Raw genomic sequence first — 19001 nt, 5'->3', positions numbered from 1 at the left:
TGTGTGTGTGTGTGTGTGTGTGTGTGTGTGTGTGTGTGTGTGTGTGTATATATATATATGTGTATATATATATATGTGTGTGTGTGTGTGTGTGTGTATGTATGTGTATATACGTGTGTGTGTGTGTATATATGTATATGTAAATATGTGTGTGTAGGTATGTGTATATACGTGTGTGTGTATATATGTAAATATGTGTGTGTAGGTAAATATGTGTGTAGGTATGTGTGTATGTGTATGTGTGTATGTGTGTGTATATATATATATATATATATATATGTGTGTATGTATGTGTGTATGTATATATATATATATCTATCTATCTATCTATCAAAAAACATTTTTAACCTTTAAAAATGAGTAGTCAAAAACAGTGTTTTGTGTCTTCAGGCGGCTGAGTCAGAGACCATCAGCAGATGAGTTGGAGCAGAGGAACATCCTTCAAGGTGAGGCTCTCCCTTCGTCCCTCATTTCTTCATCCAGATGCTTTATTTGCATTCTCTGCACCACGAGGTCTGAAAGCAGCCTCTTCACTTTTCTTTCATCTGAGCTGAAATCAATAGTCTGCATTAATGGCTAATGTGTTGTTGTTTTTTCTTTCTCCTTCCTGCCTCCGGCATATTGATAGTCACTAAACACACAGCACTTTGCACAATATTGGTAGTGTTTTTACTTTATTGAGATAATGTATCTCATTTGAATAATAGTGCTCGAGGGGCGAGATATACAAACCATGCATACGCACTAGGTTAGCATTAGATAATGGCTCATTTAAATATGTAAACGAACCATTTCAGAAAACTTGTAATACAAAAAATATTATAGTTAATGTAAGTGATTAACTGCAAGTTTCTTGGTGATATCTAGTAGTTTTTTGTTTTTTTTACCCTACTCCCCCTGCAGTGTCTTGCAAAACATATGGAATTTTACAATATATAGATTTCTTGGACTCTGAGCCTGAAATCTTTACATCAGTAGCAGTTTTACACACCAAACTTTCCAGTTTCATATCTATATTCTGAAGGTTTTTACAGAGGGGTTGTTGTGTTTTTCATACTGTAGCCTGATGTATGCAAATTAGCAAATATTTAATAAAATAATGCCACATTTGCACATTTAAACATAAGATTTCAGACAATTTAATATTTTTTTAACCCATTCTCCTGGGGTGTCTCTCAATGTGAGATGGTGATTATGAAAAATGAATTGAGAGACTGACTCAAATATGCATCCAATATTCTTTATGCAGTCTACACACAGATTGTGACGACTCTTGTTCACTTGATATGCATTATGCGTTTCCCTCATTATGTTGATCTTTTCATTTGAAGTTCTTGGTAACATCTGTTTTGATATTAATGCTATAAACTAAATAGAAACTGTAATGATGATGATGATGATTGAGATACAGTAGGATGGCCGTACGTTAGAGGTGTAACTGAACAGCTTCATTAGCACATTTACTGATCCAATGACGCGGTTTGGGTAACGGCCGTGTGACAGATTCACATTTAGAGCAGTTTTATTATTTTCGGCTCCGTTCATCTCGGTGGTGAGCTAACGATGTGCAAAGCTACCGTCTGTCACATTCACAGTTGGGTTTGGCCTACAGTAGATCTAGACATTCGGCATTAGAATGTGCAAATCCATAATTTTTGGACTGGCGTTCCTTCTCCTGCTGTATTTTTAAAACACATGAACATTATGAGTGTTGTGAGTTCCAGTCTACACTGAAACATCATTGCAGCATCACCGCGATCCCAAGTTGGATCCCAGAATTGAGTATTAACATCGTACTTCTCAGAATCTGTCAACACGTTTTGATCCGGGACCCCTGTCCTCAAATGACTCGGCCAAGACGCTTCGCACCCGCGCTAAAAGAAAGCAGCGCCTTGTGCGGAGCACGGCAATGATTAAAGATTTTGTTACCGCGGCGTGCCGGCGGCAGCTCAGGTGAGATCTACCTGACTGGCTGCAGTTTCTCCCCCTCTCATGGAATGTCTTTTCTTCTTACAGCCAAGAATGAAGACGCTCGACGGATGGAGAGGTCCGAGATCAAACGGAGGCTAACGAGAAAGGTCAGGATGCAACGAAGTAACTTCGTTCTACATTTTGCCGGTTGTTGTTGTTATTATGAACCATGGCACCTAAAACAGATCTAACTATTCCTGCTCCTTTTCCCTCAGCTGTCCCAGAGACCCACAGTGGCTGAACTCCAGGAGAGGAAGATCCTGCGTTTCCACGAGTGCGTCGAGAGCACGCACGCCCACGAGTACGACCGGCGAGCAGATAAACCGTGGACCAAGCTCACTCCTGCTGACAAGGTGAAACTCAACCCTTCTCGTCATGCTAACAGCGCTCCTGTGGCTTACAGCTTCTTAGCAAGAGCGAGCCTATGCGTGTTATAGCGGCAGAGGATTTGCATTCCAAGCAGATTCAGTATCAAGGAGGAATCCCGGGAATGCAATACAGATGCTGCTTAATGGCTGGGCTGAATACCTGGTCCCGTGAAGCTCAGGGAATATGTAGGAACAGGAATTATACGTAGGTTAGAAGGGACATTATTTTACATGCACGTTTTATTTGTACTTAAAGTAAAATAACTTTCTTTCTAAGTTTCCCTGGACCGAAATAATTGAAATATACATAGCTTTGATCATGGCTTTGCGACTCGCTATAAATGGATAAAAGCTTTTCCCCCACTGAAGTGTCTCTTTCATGTCTCTTCTCAGGCTGCCATCCGCAAGGAGCTCAATGAATTCAAGAGCTCAGAGATGGAGGTTCACGAAGAAAGCAGGATCTATACCAGGTCAGGCTTGTATACGGCGCCCATCAATAATTCACTTCAACTGTTTTCCCAAGTTTATTCAGCGGAGTCATCAATACTTTATTAGTTCTGTTCTCTCTTTTGAAGATTCTCTGAAGAGTTTTGAAGCTAAGAATTGTCTAGAATAACCTCTCTACCGTTTCTCTCTTTATCTACCAGATTCCATCGGCCTTAGCTTGCCCATGCTGAGCAGTAAAGCACTTAGACTGGGACTAGTGAGGAGTCACGAGTCTCTCTCTCTCCTCACTGGGAACCGAGCATGTGGCCCATTTGGTCTGTTTTTACTGACTGCCTGCTAATCTGCTTCAGCCGAAGACAACTACTGTCGCTGAAACCTGGAACCAAAGCGAAAGAAGCCACAAAAACCGTTCAACCCGCGGTTGGTTCTCAGACAGACTCCAGTTCTGAGACTGGAGGAGTTAGTTGGTGCGTCCATGATGGAGGTACCGTGTGCCAACACTAAAAGAGCGAGAACCTCGCGTCCTCTGCTGGGGCGTCCAACGGAGTTAGATTGAACTGAAAAGAAAACTGTCACGAGGGTCATCACACCGTGTCCCTCAGGAGAACCCGCCCTCCCCGTGCCTTTACCTGCCTTCATCTTCTACTTTCTCTCTTTCTTGCAAAACAGGAAGACTATGCCCATAACAGACATTACTGTAGTTCACTGTTAACGCTGTCGATGGTACCACCTATATGTTCATATGTACGCTTTAGGTACTACAAAATGTCTACCCCGCAACCAGCCTTACATAATCTCACACACTCATGTGATTTAAAGGTTCATACAAAATGTGAAAGACTTCCGTAGAGCAGTATGCTTTCTCTTTAAAACTCAGTTTTAACTCTATTTGAATCGAAAGTTTGAGCCTTGTGTTTAAACCCCATAGCGCTAATTCTGACCTAATATCTGAAAGTGTGCATTTTACTGTATTTTGTTGATCATTTAAATGGTTCTCATGGAGCACGTATCACTAGAATATTTTTGAAATAAGGCACTTTATGTTCCTTGATTGGGTGTGTAGAGAATTAAAAAGTTCCGAGCCTCTAATTCTGTTTATAATTGAATTATTCAAGCAGGAAAATGTACATATTTTTATTTTCCTGGCTGTTTTATGGTACTTTATATATGCGAGTCCATAGTGCAATAGCTGCAATTGTATAGATCAATTATGTAGATGTGATTGACTTTATATTGTACATCCACAGTAATGCTGACATGTTTTAATTGTAAAGTGTTTCTCAAATGTATTTCAAAGTAGTAATGGTACAAAATGTTTCTTTTTTTTTTTTGATAGAGATCTTTAAGACGTTTTTTGCAAAGCACACTGGATAAATGAACAATCCACTACAGAAATTAAAATAACCTGTGATTTTCATTTCAATGTTTGTGTGATTCTTCCATTCTGCCCACTCTTCACCATCTTAGATCTGCCGGGGAAAGATCGTTTGAGATTCCCTTTCATCTGGTGAGGCAAAAGCCTAGAAGGCGTTTGAATCGTGAAGTAAAAAGTATGGAATAAATACTCACAATTGTACATAATATTTGTTGACGTCATGGAAATGTGATGTGTTCCAGCAAAGTGTTGTTACACTATTTCAAGCCCTTGCAGCCTCTCGCACTCAACCATTAACGGGTGACGTCGGTTAAGTCCCTGAGGGTTTAAGGCTTTAGGGGGGACATCGGGCCTAAATGAATGAGAAGTACATGGCCTCTTAAAATGACCAGATGAGGGCAGTGTTTTATAAAATGTGCAGATTAATTCACTGACCAATCTCCACCATCTCAATAATATGCTCCAAGACAAAGAAACCCTTTATAACACTCGGTTCTTCCTTCATAGAAAGTTGGACCTGTGTGATAAGTGCAACTGGCATACAGTTGTTTGTCCCTTTTAGCTCCCCTGGGATGCTAATTTGCACCAAATAGACATGAAGTCAGTCAACAGGAACAAAGCTATCCTCCACTTAGTCTTCAGAGACTAACTGAATGTCAAATGATTATCAAAACAATTAGAGGCGTTCACCTTTAATCTGATTAACTGTTTTAGTATCCTCTGTTTTAGAACAAGAAGACCAGTAAATCCTGCTGCGCAACAGCAGGTGTTCAGGTACAAAAAGTACATTATTAATCTGTTTTTAATAAGCGATATTAAATAGATATGTTCTCAAGGTATCCAACAGCATGTAAACTAATATATAAAAAATATACAAATTAATTTAAATGAGTTCCAGCAACATTAAAGCAATGAATACATTAATTAAACTCATTTGTTAATAAGCAAGCAAGAGGTTTTCTTTTTTTTTTTTTTTGTATTCAAATCTGACGAATGCTCCAAAAGGCTTCATTTGCATATTAACATCACTTAAATTATGCTCCTGGACCACCTACTAATTTATGTATCTCTCACACATACACAGCTGTACACTAATTACAAATTGACATATTAGTCCTCAGAGTAACCAAAAAAAACCATGCATGGTCTTGTGGTCATTGCAACAAAGCTGTGCACAGTGGTCACTGTCATACTCCTGCTGCTTCTAAACTATCTGAGCACAAATATCTAATGTTTGAGATTGACAAATGGTTTTTCTTCACACTTTAAAGACCTCTCTGGCTAAAAGCTTATTTTTAGAGCCAACTGTTGATGAAACCGTTTCACCTCAGTGTCCATTAAGTAGCAGTTGTGGAGCTTTTGGTCATATGACGTGATCTTCATCAGCTTTATTCATCATTTCAATCTGTAACGTCATGTGTCAGCAGTATTTTAATGTAGTATTAGAACAAAAATGTCTATATAGATCATACTCTACTACTCCTTGACTCAAACAAAGTCCTACCTCAGTGACCACGTCGTCTCAGAGCTCATATTGAACCTCACTGTCAGTAATCGTTAGTAATAATGTCAAACCGGCAGTGATTGAATGCAGATCCGTGAGGCCCCATCTGAGTCATTTTCTTCCTTCTCGCCTGCTGCTGTCTTTTCCCATTCACGACACATCGTCAACATCAATCATCCCGCTTCATTGTGAAGGATACATCTTAAATGATGGACGTAATCTCGGACAAGACGGATTCATCAGTGCTTTAAAATGAGTGGTGTCTCTGTGTGCCGTGCCAAACTGTTGGTCTGATAAGGTGTCTCTCCGGTCCCTTCACAGCCAGGCTTAAATGAATCCTATAATCACATTAACTCTGAGCATGTGCGACGATTTCATCTCTACATTGGTTTGCCTGTTATCACACTGTTGAACTGTTTGCGTCGAACGAGAGCCGCTGATACTTGGCCAGTTGTCTAAATTAGCCACGCTGGCAGCATTACATTAGTTGGTCAGTGCAGACAGTCTTGGTCCCCAGAGGATGAATCCTAATGACTTTGTTGATCCCCTGGCCATTTATTATCAGCAGGTTGAGCATTATTGTTTTTGCTGACATATCTTGACCACTCTTAAATGGATTGCTTTGAACCTAAGTACATTCATGGCGCTGAGATCACTGAATGACTTTTGTGACCCCACCTGACTTTTCATCGAGCGCAACCAGCTGGGCAAGGTGGCGCCTACCTTGTTGAATATCTCAACATGCCCTAATGACTTTCAGGTTTTCTCCACCATGAGGTTGACATTTGTTGTTTTAAGTAAAACATCTCAAAAGCTATTGGATGGATTGCTATGAAATTTGCTTCACATGTTCATGCCCCCCCCCCCCCCTCAGGATGAGGGGATGATGTACTTTGGTTTATGACCAAATACCTAAAACTAATGACATTCCCATCAGTATCAGGTGTACTTTGTGTTAAGTAATTAGCTAATGTTAGCATGCTAACACGGTAAACTAAGATGGTGAACAAGGTAAACATTATACCTGCTGAACATCAGCATATTAATGTCATCTCATTGTGCACATGGGAGAAGTTTGCCCTCTGGCATTTCTGCCAGAAAGGGTTTATTTTAACCCAAATCATGATACTTTCCTAAACCTAACCAAGTAGTTTTGTTGCCTAATTCTGGGAAGGCAAACTTCTCCCATGTGCTGTCAGCACGTTAGCATGCTAACTTTAACATTAAAGGTATACTTAGCATTGTCGATTGCTGTTTGTAACCTAACGACAGTCAAAGTTGGCCCCTCCTCCCCGGTTTAACAAACCACAGAGAGAGAGAGCGAGAGCATCGGTGGTCGAGTGAGCTAAAGTGTGAATAAAGATTAAAGCTAAAAAGGGCCTAAGTATCAGACACTGAGGGCCCTGACAGCAGTGGTATTTGATGACCTGGGAATGAGAACGCGCTGCATGGCAGAGGACCAGGTCTCTGCAGACACAGACAACACCACACGCTTCTAGTGGTTTATAAGGGATGATTGAGAGGAATTATTTTGGTATCAGTCTAAATATTTTTTTTTTAGGAAAATGCTAAATGTTATACCTTTAATTTAGATCACAGTGCCAAAGTATAACCCTATAAACCTGCTAGCATGTCTGTAGATTTGTGTTACATTCCTTTTCTCTTGTTGTGAGTGGAACAAACTCTGTGTAGAGATGAGACAAGCAGACATGAATAAAAGCAAAAGTTAAAGTTAAAGTTTGTGACTTTTCCCGGCTGCAAATACACAGAAATTCGTATTAAGTCTCATGCATTCATAAATAAGTAATAAATAAATCCCTTTTGACACTGACTATGATATATATCCTTAATTTTACATTAGGAAGGCAAGGTAACCTCACTACTTTATAAATATTATTTGGGAAATATCAGGACACAATGTGACACAAAATAAAAGCTGAATAATTAGATTTCTATCTGCATCAGTAAACCTCCTCAGTGAGAAAATCAAAATGAGAAAGTAGTCTGCTTGTGTTCTCAGAAAGCTAAACAATAAGCTGTGGATTCCAAATGTTGACGGTGACTGTGTTAATGGTGAGTTATTTTGCTCTTGCAGAAAAGAGAACAAATCGTGAGCTGAACTCGACTTCGTCTTTGATATGAGCATTGAATATTTATGACTGCATTCGGGGGCAATTTGTCTTCCTGTCACTAATCGATGCATTGAGTTCTGTTGGCAGGCGGCTACATTTAGGCGGCAACAAAACTCCATCTGGGGCAATTTATAACCTAAAAGCACATCCCAATCAAGTAGCCATGATGCAAAGAAAGATTTTGAGTTTTTTAAACAGGGAAGAGATTAATTATCTTTAATGTGTGTAACATACCAGCTGTAGGGTTATAATAATTAAAACTCAGGTTATTACATCAACACCAAGAGCTTCGCCCTGACCAACTTCTGCTGCTCCTGACAAAGCACACATGACGATATTGCTGTAAAGACAGTAGCCGAGAGGAATGCTGTTAAGGAGCATGAGATGGTAAAAGAGGCTGGGGGTGTCATCACTGAATCATTAGAAAACTCTGGAAGTCTCCAAACAGCAGCTCCCCAGGGGACTGCTGGGGGGGGGGGTTGCTGATGCAAGACTGTAATTACATTTTGTGAATATAACAAAGCAGGCTGTCAGGATGCCTGGCTGCTCTGTGATGCTCATAGATGTGGATGCAGCGCGGCCTTAGATGAGGAGAATGTGATCTGCAGGATGATGAGGTGCTTTTGTGGTGAAGGTAGACGGAGGAAGACACAGAATGGAAAATTGAGAGCAAACATTAAACCACAGCAATTTAAAATGTGTCCCTCCCCCGCAGGGGCCCAGTGCTTCCCAGGCAGGTGGCGCGGTTCTCTTGTTATTTGCGAGTTGTGCTCGGGGCTGCATTGGATCCTTCATGGCACCAGTACAACTTCCTCTGTGATCGAACTCCACAGGAGGTGGAGTGCTTTCCATTTTTACTGGTTACATTTGACCCCAAAACAGGTAGTTCAATTAGCTGCTGAGATGTTTGCTGTAAAGCAAGGAGACAAGAGCGGGAACAGTAATGCGATAGCTCATGTTGTTATTTTCTGTTCTTGAAAGGTCAAATGGCTTAATTACCCAGAAATCAGGAAACACAATACCAGCAAAGTGCACACTTCTTTGACCTAATTGTCCTCCTCTGAATGATGGGTAGGGGTGGCAGTTAATGCTGACGAGACCAGCTTTCTCACCACTTAAAGAAACACTTACCTGTAGTGTTATTTATCAATCAAGATTGCTTTGGTGTGAGTTAGATAATAGATAATAGAAGTGATATATATATACCGACTGAAACTGCCCTCCCTCATGTGCCACTGCTAGTATGGCTAAGACCTAAGGTCTTCTAGATCCTACAAATACATAGCAAGCTTTAGTAACTTTATGTAAAATTAGTTATAACCTTGGAATCGGTTAACAGTGATGTCCCCTTTGTAACAAACTTCAATCTCAGTCATTGACTCTGGGTCATGCTCTTTGTAATCCTGCTCACAGTTGCATGCCACATTAAACTGAAATAAATGTGAAGATTAAACCAATCACTAACAATATTGCCTTTAATATTTAATAAAATCACCCAAGGCTCAAAATCAGACCTGTCAATGGAAGCTTTTTTATTTTCGATGCAGCCCGTATGAACCCATATCTTCTATCATGTGTGGCGTCTCCATTGTGAGGCTTTCATTTGCCTCAGCTTGTATCTGGCTGCTGGAAAATTGCCTACCTCAGGCATCAGGATCAGACACATTGCACTGATAGCCCTTGTGGAAAAAACGACTATTACAAAAGGAATGAGAGCTGCACATTGAGAGAGAGAAGCAATGGCGGTCAGAGAGAGTGTAGCATGGGAAAGCCAGAGATGAAGGAGTGAAAGTGGGCTCGAGAACTGAAAGCCCGAGTGTTAATACAGACCTTCTCTCCATAAGGGCTGTGCTGCTTCCAAATAAAATTGATCTCCAATGACAACCTATCAGCTCTCTTATTAGACGAGGAACTCGTTGCGGCCCCGCAGCACAGATTGAATACATTTCACAGAAGTGCAAAAAACCCCCAATTCTTTCCATCTGCTTCATTCCAGCCAAGCTTTTCACAACGCAGCCTCCAATCTTATGCTCATATTTAGTTGATTACCTTTCTTAACGAAAACCTTTACCCACAAGACCTGTGTGTGCTAACTGCCTGCATTTTAGTGCTGTTGACGGGGCCCTCCTGTCCCCACTTTAAAACGCCCGGGGAGCTGCAGGAAGGAGCTGAGCTCTGCTCCAACAAGCGTGATGCTATCTGTGGTGTAATTAGAGGAATGCCACCACATGCCTGGCAACCTAGACTAATTAGCAAAGCTTTGCTGAGTTTTTCGATCCGCAAGGAGCCCACATGAAGCAAACAAAAATATGCTAAACTCACTGAGGAATAAACACATGTATAAATATTTTGGAGTCGCTGTCTGTGACTTGGCTTTCCTCTGGAGGGGGGAAGCTGAAATGACACTGCATTGAACACCAAAGGAGGGGTTCGTTTAAGCATCCATCAACACACACTGCAAGATTATGTGGCATAAACAAAGTACAACAGCAGTGCAATGCAACAATGTAATGTGATATGGTGGTTTAGGAAAAGAGCGTGGCTGATGATTCAGGTGACTAGCGAGTGACTGACAACTTACATGACTAGTGAGCGACTAATGACTCACGTGACCAGAGAGTGACAAACGAGTCACATAGCGACTCAAGTGAGTCATGTGACTAACGACACAAACGAATCATCCACCTCCCCTACCGTCCGCCCCAAGCAATTTATATTACATCAGTTGCTCTGAGGGAGAATTTGACGGAGTTATTAGGAGTTAGAACAGGTTGAGCATTCGTGTGATATAAGAGTTGTCATAATTACCAGTTTCCAAACTGTAGATAGCAGCTGTGGCTCAGAAGTAGAGCGGGTCAGGTGGGACATTGCATCCACTTCAAATTTGAACTTTTCTTTAAGAAATTCTATAACTGGGTAAACCCTAATGAATTACTTTGAAATGAGTTTCAACATTTTCACTGATTCAGTAAAACATCTCAGAATCCTTTATCAAAATAGCTTATACAGACATTCACGGTTACCTGAGGATGTAACCTGATTACTGTGGTGTGACGGTGTCGAAGCTTAAAGCGGATGGTTGCCTCCCTCTCCGATCCAGTCTATGCACATAAAATGCCTGCGGTGTGTTTTTCCACATAGTATCTCATATTATAAAAAAGCATTAGCTTTTATATTACTTTCACCCTGCATGTCACCCACATCTTTAATACAGCGTCAACTTGTCAAGGAAGTAATCTACAAAGTACAAATAAACATTCAGCGGCCTCGTATGATTCAGCTGGAAGCGTTGTGAGCTTAAAGGCTTTCAGCCGTATTGCACAGAACAAAGTGAAAGTGGAATTTCAATTTCACCAAATGTACAAGTGAGAGATTTTATCCAAAAATTACAGTATTGATTTCTGGAAAAATAGAAATGACTATCTTTTCAATTGCATGCTGTATTTCATGGTGTAAGTGAACCAAAGAGGCCAGGAATGAAAAATATATCCATTTATTTTTCGCAATAGGAAATGTCAGTCACACTTTTTTTAATTTTTTACATATATCTAGGAAGTAGCCCACAGATCTCCCTACTTGCACATAATAAACTGCTGCATGTAAAAGAATAAAGGCTGGAAATTCAACATAAATTACCGAATAGTTATTAGCCGGCATTCTCAATTTAATTTTTTTAACTGAAGGTATGGAAGTCCCGGGAAAAGAATCACAGAAATAAATACATAGTCAAAATTCTGATGTATTAAATCAGAACTATGAAATAGTCTTAATAGAGCAGATTATGTATTTTGCTTATTATCACACAACTTTCATGTTGTACGTTATCATTTCTTTGCAACACATTCTCACCTCAATGCATGAAATCCAGCAGCTTGATCATAAACATAACATACTCAATCAAGTATTAAAAGTGAACCTGTAATATTTGTTACACTACATTTAACTATAATTGAACTCACAGCAGCCACTCTTGTCCTCATCAGTGTGTGCGCTGCTCTCTCTTTCCCAGCTAAAGTGTGAGCACTGAGTGTTTTTTGTAAAATTGTGGCAAGTAAGAAAAAAAAAATCACCATTTAGAAGCACTCAGGCAGTAAGAGAAAGAGGCTTGCAGATTTACCAATTACCTTTTAGAAAATTAGCTTCCAAGAAAAATGTCCTCGCCTTGCTCCAAAGTGATTAATGTAATTCTGCTCAACTCCTACATATAAACGCCCTCAAAGCACCACATTTATGGCATTTTGTGCAACTCTGTGCAGAAGATTAGAAGCTGCTTCTGTAATGCTTTTAGTTCTAGTCTATTTTCTTTTCTTTTACACAATGGGAATTTAGATAAATTCACAGTCAGAGTTTCTAAGTATGTGTGCTCAAATAAGTGACTACTATATTCGGTTGATTGAAGGAGTGGGTCTTACATTGTTATTACCGACAGTTTACTGCACTGTATTTTAAATCTACTTATTGTAGAATAGGGCTTTACGTTAAGTAAATTACACACCAAGAAGTAGATGAAGAATATTTTTTAATTTGAACACTATTATTTTTGAAATATTGCACAAAAAAAGCCCACAAACTATGTAGCCTATAAGGCCCTATTTTCAGCATCACACCAACGTATAACCCTAATAGTTATTGAATAGCTATAGAGTTAACATCTTTAGACCCTTGCATCAGATAAGGACAAAACGAACACCAAATGAGCTAAACCTCATCACCTGACACTGTTGGACCGAATGCTCTTTTGGCTTATTATTTAAAAATACACAATGCCTAGAATACGAATTGAGGTTGAAAAACATTGGTATTTACCAGTGGCATTATGGGAAATGTAGGGTGCATCATTTTTTAGAGCTTGACACAAGGGTCTACAAATCAGGCTTTTGCTTCTTAGATTTTGAACATTTACTTTTTTAATCTGCCTCCCACAAGTCCCCCAACTCAATGGTAGTGCAGCACTGAATTGGTGGAGTGCCTCTTTAAGCTACATTTTGATTGTGGGAGAAAACAGAAGCACTCAAAACACAAAGACAATGCAGCTGACTGGTGGGCAGCATTGTGTCTCAATGGTTAGCACAGTCACCTTATAGAAGAAGAAAGCAGACCAGGGACTTCAACCTGAATTACTAAATCTAAAGTGAGCCTATAAAAGCTGTGTTCATGACTTGTGTCAGGCTGCCCTCTCCGAAAGATATTAGATCTATTCACTATCATCTTCTTATTTGCTCTTAAAGAAATACAATTTAAGAAAACAGATGCCAGGAAAATACGCTCCATCCCAAATGCGATCCTGAGAAGCAAATAACTCATCTTCAATTACTCATTAATTGAAGCATTAATTTCCACTGGGGATTCATTGCTGCCTGTGCAGCTGGAGAATCCAGAACAGAAGCGGACTGTTATGAAGGAGCGAGGCATTAGTGGGAATGGAGAGGCAGGAGACTATAGCCAGAGACAAGATTGGTGTTACTTGTTGTCTCCTCTGATGATCATTCACTGCAACGCCGAGCACGCCTCTTCTCTCACAGTCCTACAAAAGAGCTGCTGAAGTCCCCCTGGTGCTCTGTTATCAGCTTGCTTCATGCTGTCATCAATGCTACTCTCCAAAATTGGACTTTAAAGCTGTGTGGCACCATATTGATAATATAGATTATTGCAACATTGATCAGCTACACTGCAAAGTTTTGCAGGCTCGCATTCTATCGACTCACTTAGACTGGAGCCAGTCTAAGTGAAACCAAACTGCAGGCACCGTTCATCATGTTTTGGTTTAGTTCTTGTATTTTCAGGGTGTGATGCTTGAGGTGACAACAATCGCTTAATTTGAGGAACCTAAATTGCCTCCATGAGGTCTGTGAAGCAAGTACTGCAGCTGCTACTGTCGATTATTTTGGCCGGCAGGCAGGCCAAGTAAAAGATCTCTGAATTTGAATTCTTATTAGATGAGCCAAACACTACACAGTGGTTTACATATTAATCGGCACATTACAACTTGTCAACTACCGACACTTGGTCAGTGTCAGCGCGTAAGCTTCAAACCATGATGTTCTGGATAACCCTCTCGCATCAGTCTTGGACTTGTCAGGGACAGCGTGTCAGTTTCTGCTTGTTGTACGTATAGTGTATACTATTTTCAAAATAAACTTCTGTATTCACTGAAAACTTACAGTTTTCCCTCATTACATGCATACGTTCTCTTTTTAAAATAAACTTCCAACATAGGTTTACTTAGTTTTTGGTTTGCTTAACCAACAAAACAACTTGGTTAGGTTTAGGAAAACATCGTAGTTTGGGTAAAACTAAGTATGTGTGTTACGTAAAATAAGTAGCCTACGTTTGTTATGTAACATGAGTTAATTACAGATTTTACCTGACAAAACTAAGGTAAATTGTTGACTTGGTTTCACACGGGACACTGACAGCGGTCTCCTGGTTGAAAGTCCTGTGTTTTGTTTTTGCCCCTCCCACCTGCCACAATCAATGCTGTAGTTTTTCATGTGAGGGCTCTCTCTGCTTGTAGTAGTTGCAGCAGTATTAACATTATGTGGAAATATATGTTTCAGAGAAGAAGAATACTCCAGCATGCTGTCTGCACCTCCAAACAACTTTGATGTGCAGTGCAGACTTTGTGCAAGAGCTCTCCACGTTTTTGTACTTGCCTTAAAGTTGCAATTAGAGTAGTCAGTTAATATTTCAACCAGAGGAGACTAATTGAATATGGGGCTGAGAGAGCTATTTATAGAATGAATAAATGTGATATAAAGGCTGTGCAATATAGGAGAAGCTGAACAGATATAAAGAGCCTTTAGTGATTGGACCTCCTCATGAAATTATGATTTTTAAGGGGGGTAGTCATGGCACGAGCCACTGAGGAATATCCCTGATAAAGTCTAGACACGGAGGAATCTGAGGACCATGCAGCTATAGCTGAAGATCTGGATGTAAGTGAGCTGGAGCAGGTTTCAGCAGAAACAGTGGGCGTTGGCTGGGTGTTTCAGCAAAGGAGTGGGCTACTGGTTTCTGGAGCTCAAGGTAAAATACTGTATAATGAAGCTGCCGTGTAGAGTCCAGTTTGTGCTGTAGATCACAGCCATCTCAAGGGGACTGGGTGCATATACAATGCACAGCGAGTGAGGGAATATAACCCATAGGGGGCCACCCTTAGTGGATTTAACAGACACTTCCCTTAAAAAGTGCTTTAAACATGGGAAATTCAACAATGTGGTTTATGTAGATTTCGTTAGGAGGAAGATTTTAATCTATTTTGGTATCGTAGGGAAGAAGCATAAAGTTGAAATTTGAGATTTTGAGCTTTTTATGCTTCCATGACGTGACGTTTTTTTAGACTAGTGGAAAGAAAACATGCAAAATACACATTTAGGTGTTTAATTTACTTTGTTTATTCCTCATTCCCTCAATCTCAGATCGTTTTTAGTTTATTCACTATTCATAGTCTGATTTGTATAAAATGTATTCCTAAAAACATGGTGACATTAATTTGTTTAATGGTTGTTGAAAGTTGTTGAAAATATATAGTAGGATCTATGGAACGATAAAAAGAGATATATGACATTCCCTTTGCAAAAACCTTTGACTCTAATATTGAATTTTGAATCTGGCTTCATCCAACGTTCAGATTTCTGTTGGAAATGTCATTGGAAATGTATGCAAGTTATCACATATTTAATAATACAATGACTCATTTCCATTTTGACACATAACATTTCAGAAATCTTGTCATGCAAAAAATATCTGCCTTAATATACCGGGGTAACGCGTTCAGGTATCGGAATATGTATTGGGAAGAAAGAAAAGATATTGGAAACATTTATTATATTATTTATTCACACTTTTTCTTTTCCTGCTTCAATAAGCACATTTCCCAAAATGTCAAACTGAAGTTCAAAACACAACAGCACATGAAACTATGAGCTACTACTCAGACTTAGTGGGAATATGAAGAAAATACTAACCGTCAAAACCACATTATTAGTTAGTAACCACATGAGTGAACCAAACTCTGATATGCCTCCAGGCACAGGATTATCCATCAGCGCTCCTCTGTATGATTAGTTAAAATGTTGTAACCTTGGCTCATGGCCATGCATTGATTCGGCTAAAGAGCCTGTTAAAAAATCTCAAATCAATACCAAACATTCCCTTATGAACAGATGGGGTTAATAAGAGTGCAAAAATATATCTCAGGGTAATACCTCAGAGGAAACAAATAACAAAATTATTACAACAAATTAATATTAAACCGTTGGCCATAATAGTTTTATAAAATTCCTCCCATCAAATTCTATTCTCCTCACTGTCAGCACTGCTCTGTGTGGATGTTTGGTCATGAATAAGTCAAGAAGCCGGTCAGCCGTTCTTTCTCTTGACAATTCCGTCAACGGGCAAATCCTCCAGCTGTCACAATGATAATTCATGGTAGCTCAGAGTCATGGGAACAGTGACAGGCTGTTATTTTTATTTTTTGCCTAAACATCTTCATTGGCATATAAATTAAAGGAATACTTGGACATCTTGGGAAATATGTTTATTTGCTTTCTTGTTGAGAATTAGATGAAAAGATTGAAATCATTGGATCGCTAAAACTGAAAAACAGGGCGAGGAAAGAGCTTGTTAGAGGTGATGGTGGCAGTTCTCTACTCTACTTCCTACGAAGTTCAAACTATTGCTTTAAACTTCTTTTTTTTTGTATTTAGATCTTTTTCATACTATTCTGACTGTTCCTTTATAGTATGGCTGTTTTCATTCCAATGGATTTAAATAGCTTATTGAATCCACTTGAATGGCTCAATAGAGCCTTATTGATCGCTGAGGGAAAAGAAGTAGCTGAAAAAGGAACAATTACAAAAGAGGAACATAATAATGCAAATTAGAACATGCATTTCATTAACTTGGCCTCTTTTTTGTGATTCCCGAGTCTCTTTGAAGTGATTCATTAAGACGTATTTTTAGGAATATAACAGAATAATCAGGGTAGCTGACCCAGAGGCGTAATTGATGTCAGCAAATGAAGCACTTTCAGGTAGAAATAAACTAGCATCTATTAAGTCTTTAGTTGAGTGTATGTATTATATCACGTGTTAATTGAACACAAATAAGGAGGACCACAACAGAGAAAAGAGTCAGTGGATTGATTCTCTTTGTTTATTAGCTTTATTTATGCACACAGTTCAGCTTCTCATCAGCGGTCCTTTCAAAGAGATGCAAAAGTAACATCACAGTCGAGCAGGAACACAATGTTCCAGCACCTTTTATCTTAACAAGCTCCTTAGCTTTTGTACGTGACCTACAATTCAGTTTTACACTTTTATAACACACTACAGTTTTCTCTTTTTTTCTCTTATGTTGTCTTTAAAAACTCCATTCAAAGGAAAGTATTGAGAGATAGAACAACACACAGTTTTGTCTTTCAATGGATTTATTGACAATAAAAGAACATGGAACGATGGAAACCTTTAAAAATAGATTTTAATATAAGGACCCTCTTCAAGGCAGACCCTCAAGATCAGGTAATATCATGTCGGTGGATATTAGTAGTGCATACACACATATTCCCAAGTTAGGATTAATGAAACTACCACAAACCAAGTGCCCCACAGTGAGGCTTTGGGGGACTCTTGGTCCAGTTGACATCTTGCCAGGTTGGCAATCCAGCAAAGGTGATGATGCAAAATGATGATGATTCATAAGTGCCAGAACATCTTATTTTACTGTTCTCTAAATAGTAAACAATTGAATGTTTGATTTGTGAAGAATAGGGAGTTAGTGTCATTGCCTGTACAAAATACGGTGGACTCAAACAAAACAATGAAACTCATACGTTGATTCAAATCCTCATCGTGGCTGCAAAATTTAGTGTTAATGAATATAGTTTCCAAAACCCTGCAAAGCTCTTGCAAAAAACAATAGGCAAAAATATGATTATAAGCGAGTGTATCATCAGTTTTATATAACATAAAACACAAATGTACAGGAGCCGTCTGCATGTGCCAAAACAAACACGAAAAGAGAAAAACGATTTTTGTCATTTGGCTACTTTCTATGTTTGTAAGTTGTCCATCGGAAGTCAAAATGATTTAATGTGATTTGAGGACCATAACTATCGAGTGAAAATCCACCCAAGGCTGGATTACCAATTTCCAAATACATCCGGTGAGTTTCATTCTTCTTTGTATATTTGCATTTTGAAAGGATAACTTAACCAATCCTGGTGTTTTACAAAGTTCACTCGCCTTGAGTTCCCTCTGTAGTCCATGTAGTTCCACATGCCTCTCCATTGGGGATCCCACTAAACTACGAGCTGTTTTCCTCCTTTTTTTTGACCTTTTCAGCAGAGATGTCACATTATATAAACGGTACAAGCTGCTGGCTGCTGTCAAAGGTTTATTTTGGTACAAGAACATGCAGAAATTGGTGTTCTTGCTGGATTTGCAGGGTTGTCTACCATCAGAACTAAAGTGGTCATTGACCAGTGGTTTTGTGTCTTGTCTGTATTTACTAGTCGGGAGGCTTGTGCTCCTTCCTGAACGAAGTTGGTGGAAACTATGTCTGTGTGTGTTTGTCCAGTCTTTGTACCTTTCAGCTGGTCTTTGTTGTTCTTTCTGTGACTCATGGTTCTCTTGCTACCTTTTTTCCAAGCTTTTGACCATATCCCATTTTTGTATTCAGCACTGTGAGTGAGGGGTTCAGGTAAAATTGGGTGATATACAGTATGAAATTAGAAAACCCAGAAAGATACCTAAATAAGGGATATCTTGAAAACTGCACACAGAAAAGCCTCAGTCAGGTCCACTATTACGGCTGTCTTACCGTGAGATGACAGAGACAAACATTGAGCCAATATCTCTTTGTAATCCTTTTTCATTACAGCAATTTAGAGATCGATTCAGAGTACTTGAGGATCTAAAGCTGTAAAGGTTAGAACTGTCAAAGTTAAGTATAATTGATGAAATCTTGTCAAGGACAGAGATACTAGACAGATGTGGTGGGAGTATCTGAGTATCACCTTTTATGACTTTAGATAAAATTGTTTATTTTGTCAAGGTTTAAAAGATTAAAATTGATGAATTATGGGTCTTGGGCAGGAGGGGAGATGAAGTCTGACGCTCTCTTTTTTGTCGTGAATTAAAAAAGAAAGCTTCTGAGGAGGCGTCACTAATGACAACTGGGAGGAGGATTATCAGCAGCAAAGG

The 19001-nt window shown here is 39.4% G+C and overlaps 1 protein-coding gene across 4 annotated transcripts in view; it reads left to right on the top strand.

The window, feature by feature from the left end:
* phactr4a (phosphatase and actin regulator 4a) overlaps window positions 1–4209 on the top strand; it is a 24705-nt gene extending 20496 nt beyond the window's left edge. For all 4 annotated transcript variants that reach the window (XM_031853902.1, XM_031853901.1, XM_031853904.1 and 1 more), the window contains 5 exons: window positions 391–446; window positions 2017–2078; window positions 2187–2324; window positions 2733–2809; window positions 2987–4209. In XM_031853902.1, the coding sequence (XP_031709762.1) occupies window positions 391–446; window positions 2017–2078; window positions 2187–2324; window positions 2733–2809; window positions 2987–3002 (349 nt within the window). In that variant the 3' untranslated portion in view covers window positions 3003–4209. The remainder of the gene's footprint in view (window positions 1–390; window positions 447–2016; window positions 2079–2186; window positions 2325–2732; window positions 2810–2986) is intronic.
* The last annotated feature ends 14792 nt before the right edge of the window (window positions 4210–19001 follow it).

Source organism: Anarrhichthys ocellatus, unplaced genomic scaffold (assembly GCF_004355925.1).
Source record: "Anarrhichthys ocellatus isolate YVR2014 unplaced genomic scaffold, GSC_Weel_1.0 scaffold14, whole genome shotgun sequence".
In the NCBI taxonomy this organism is placed as follows: Eukaryota; Metazoa; Chordata; class Actinopteri; order Perciformes; family Anarhichadidae; genus Anarrhichthys; species Anarrhichthys ocellatus.
Note: the sequence above shows the minus strand (reverse complement) of the source record. Positions and strands in the feature narration are given on the sequence as shown.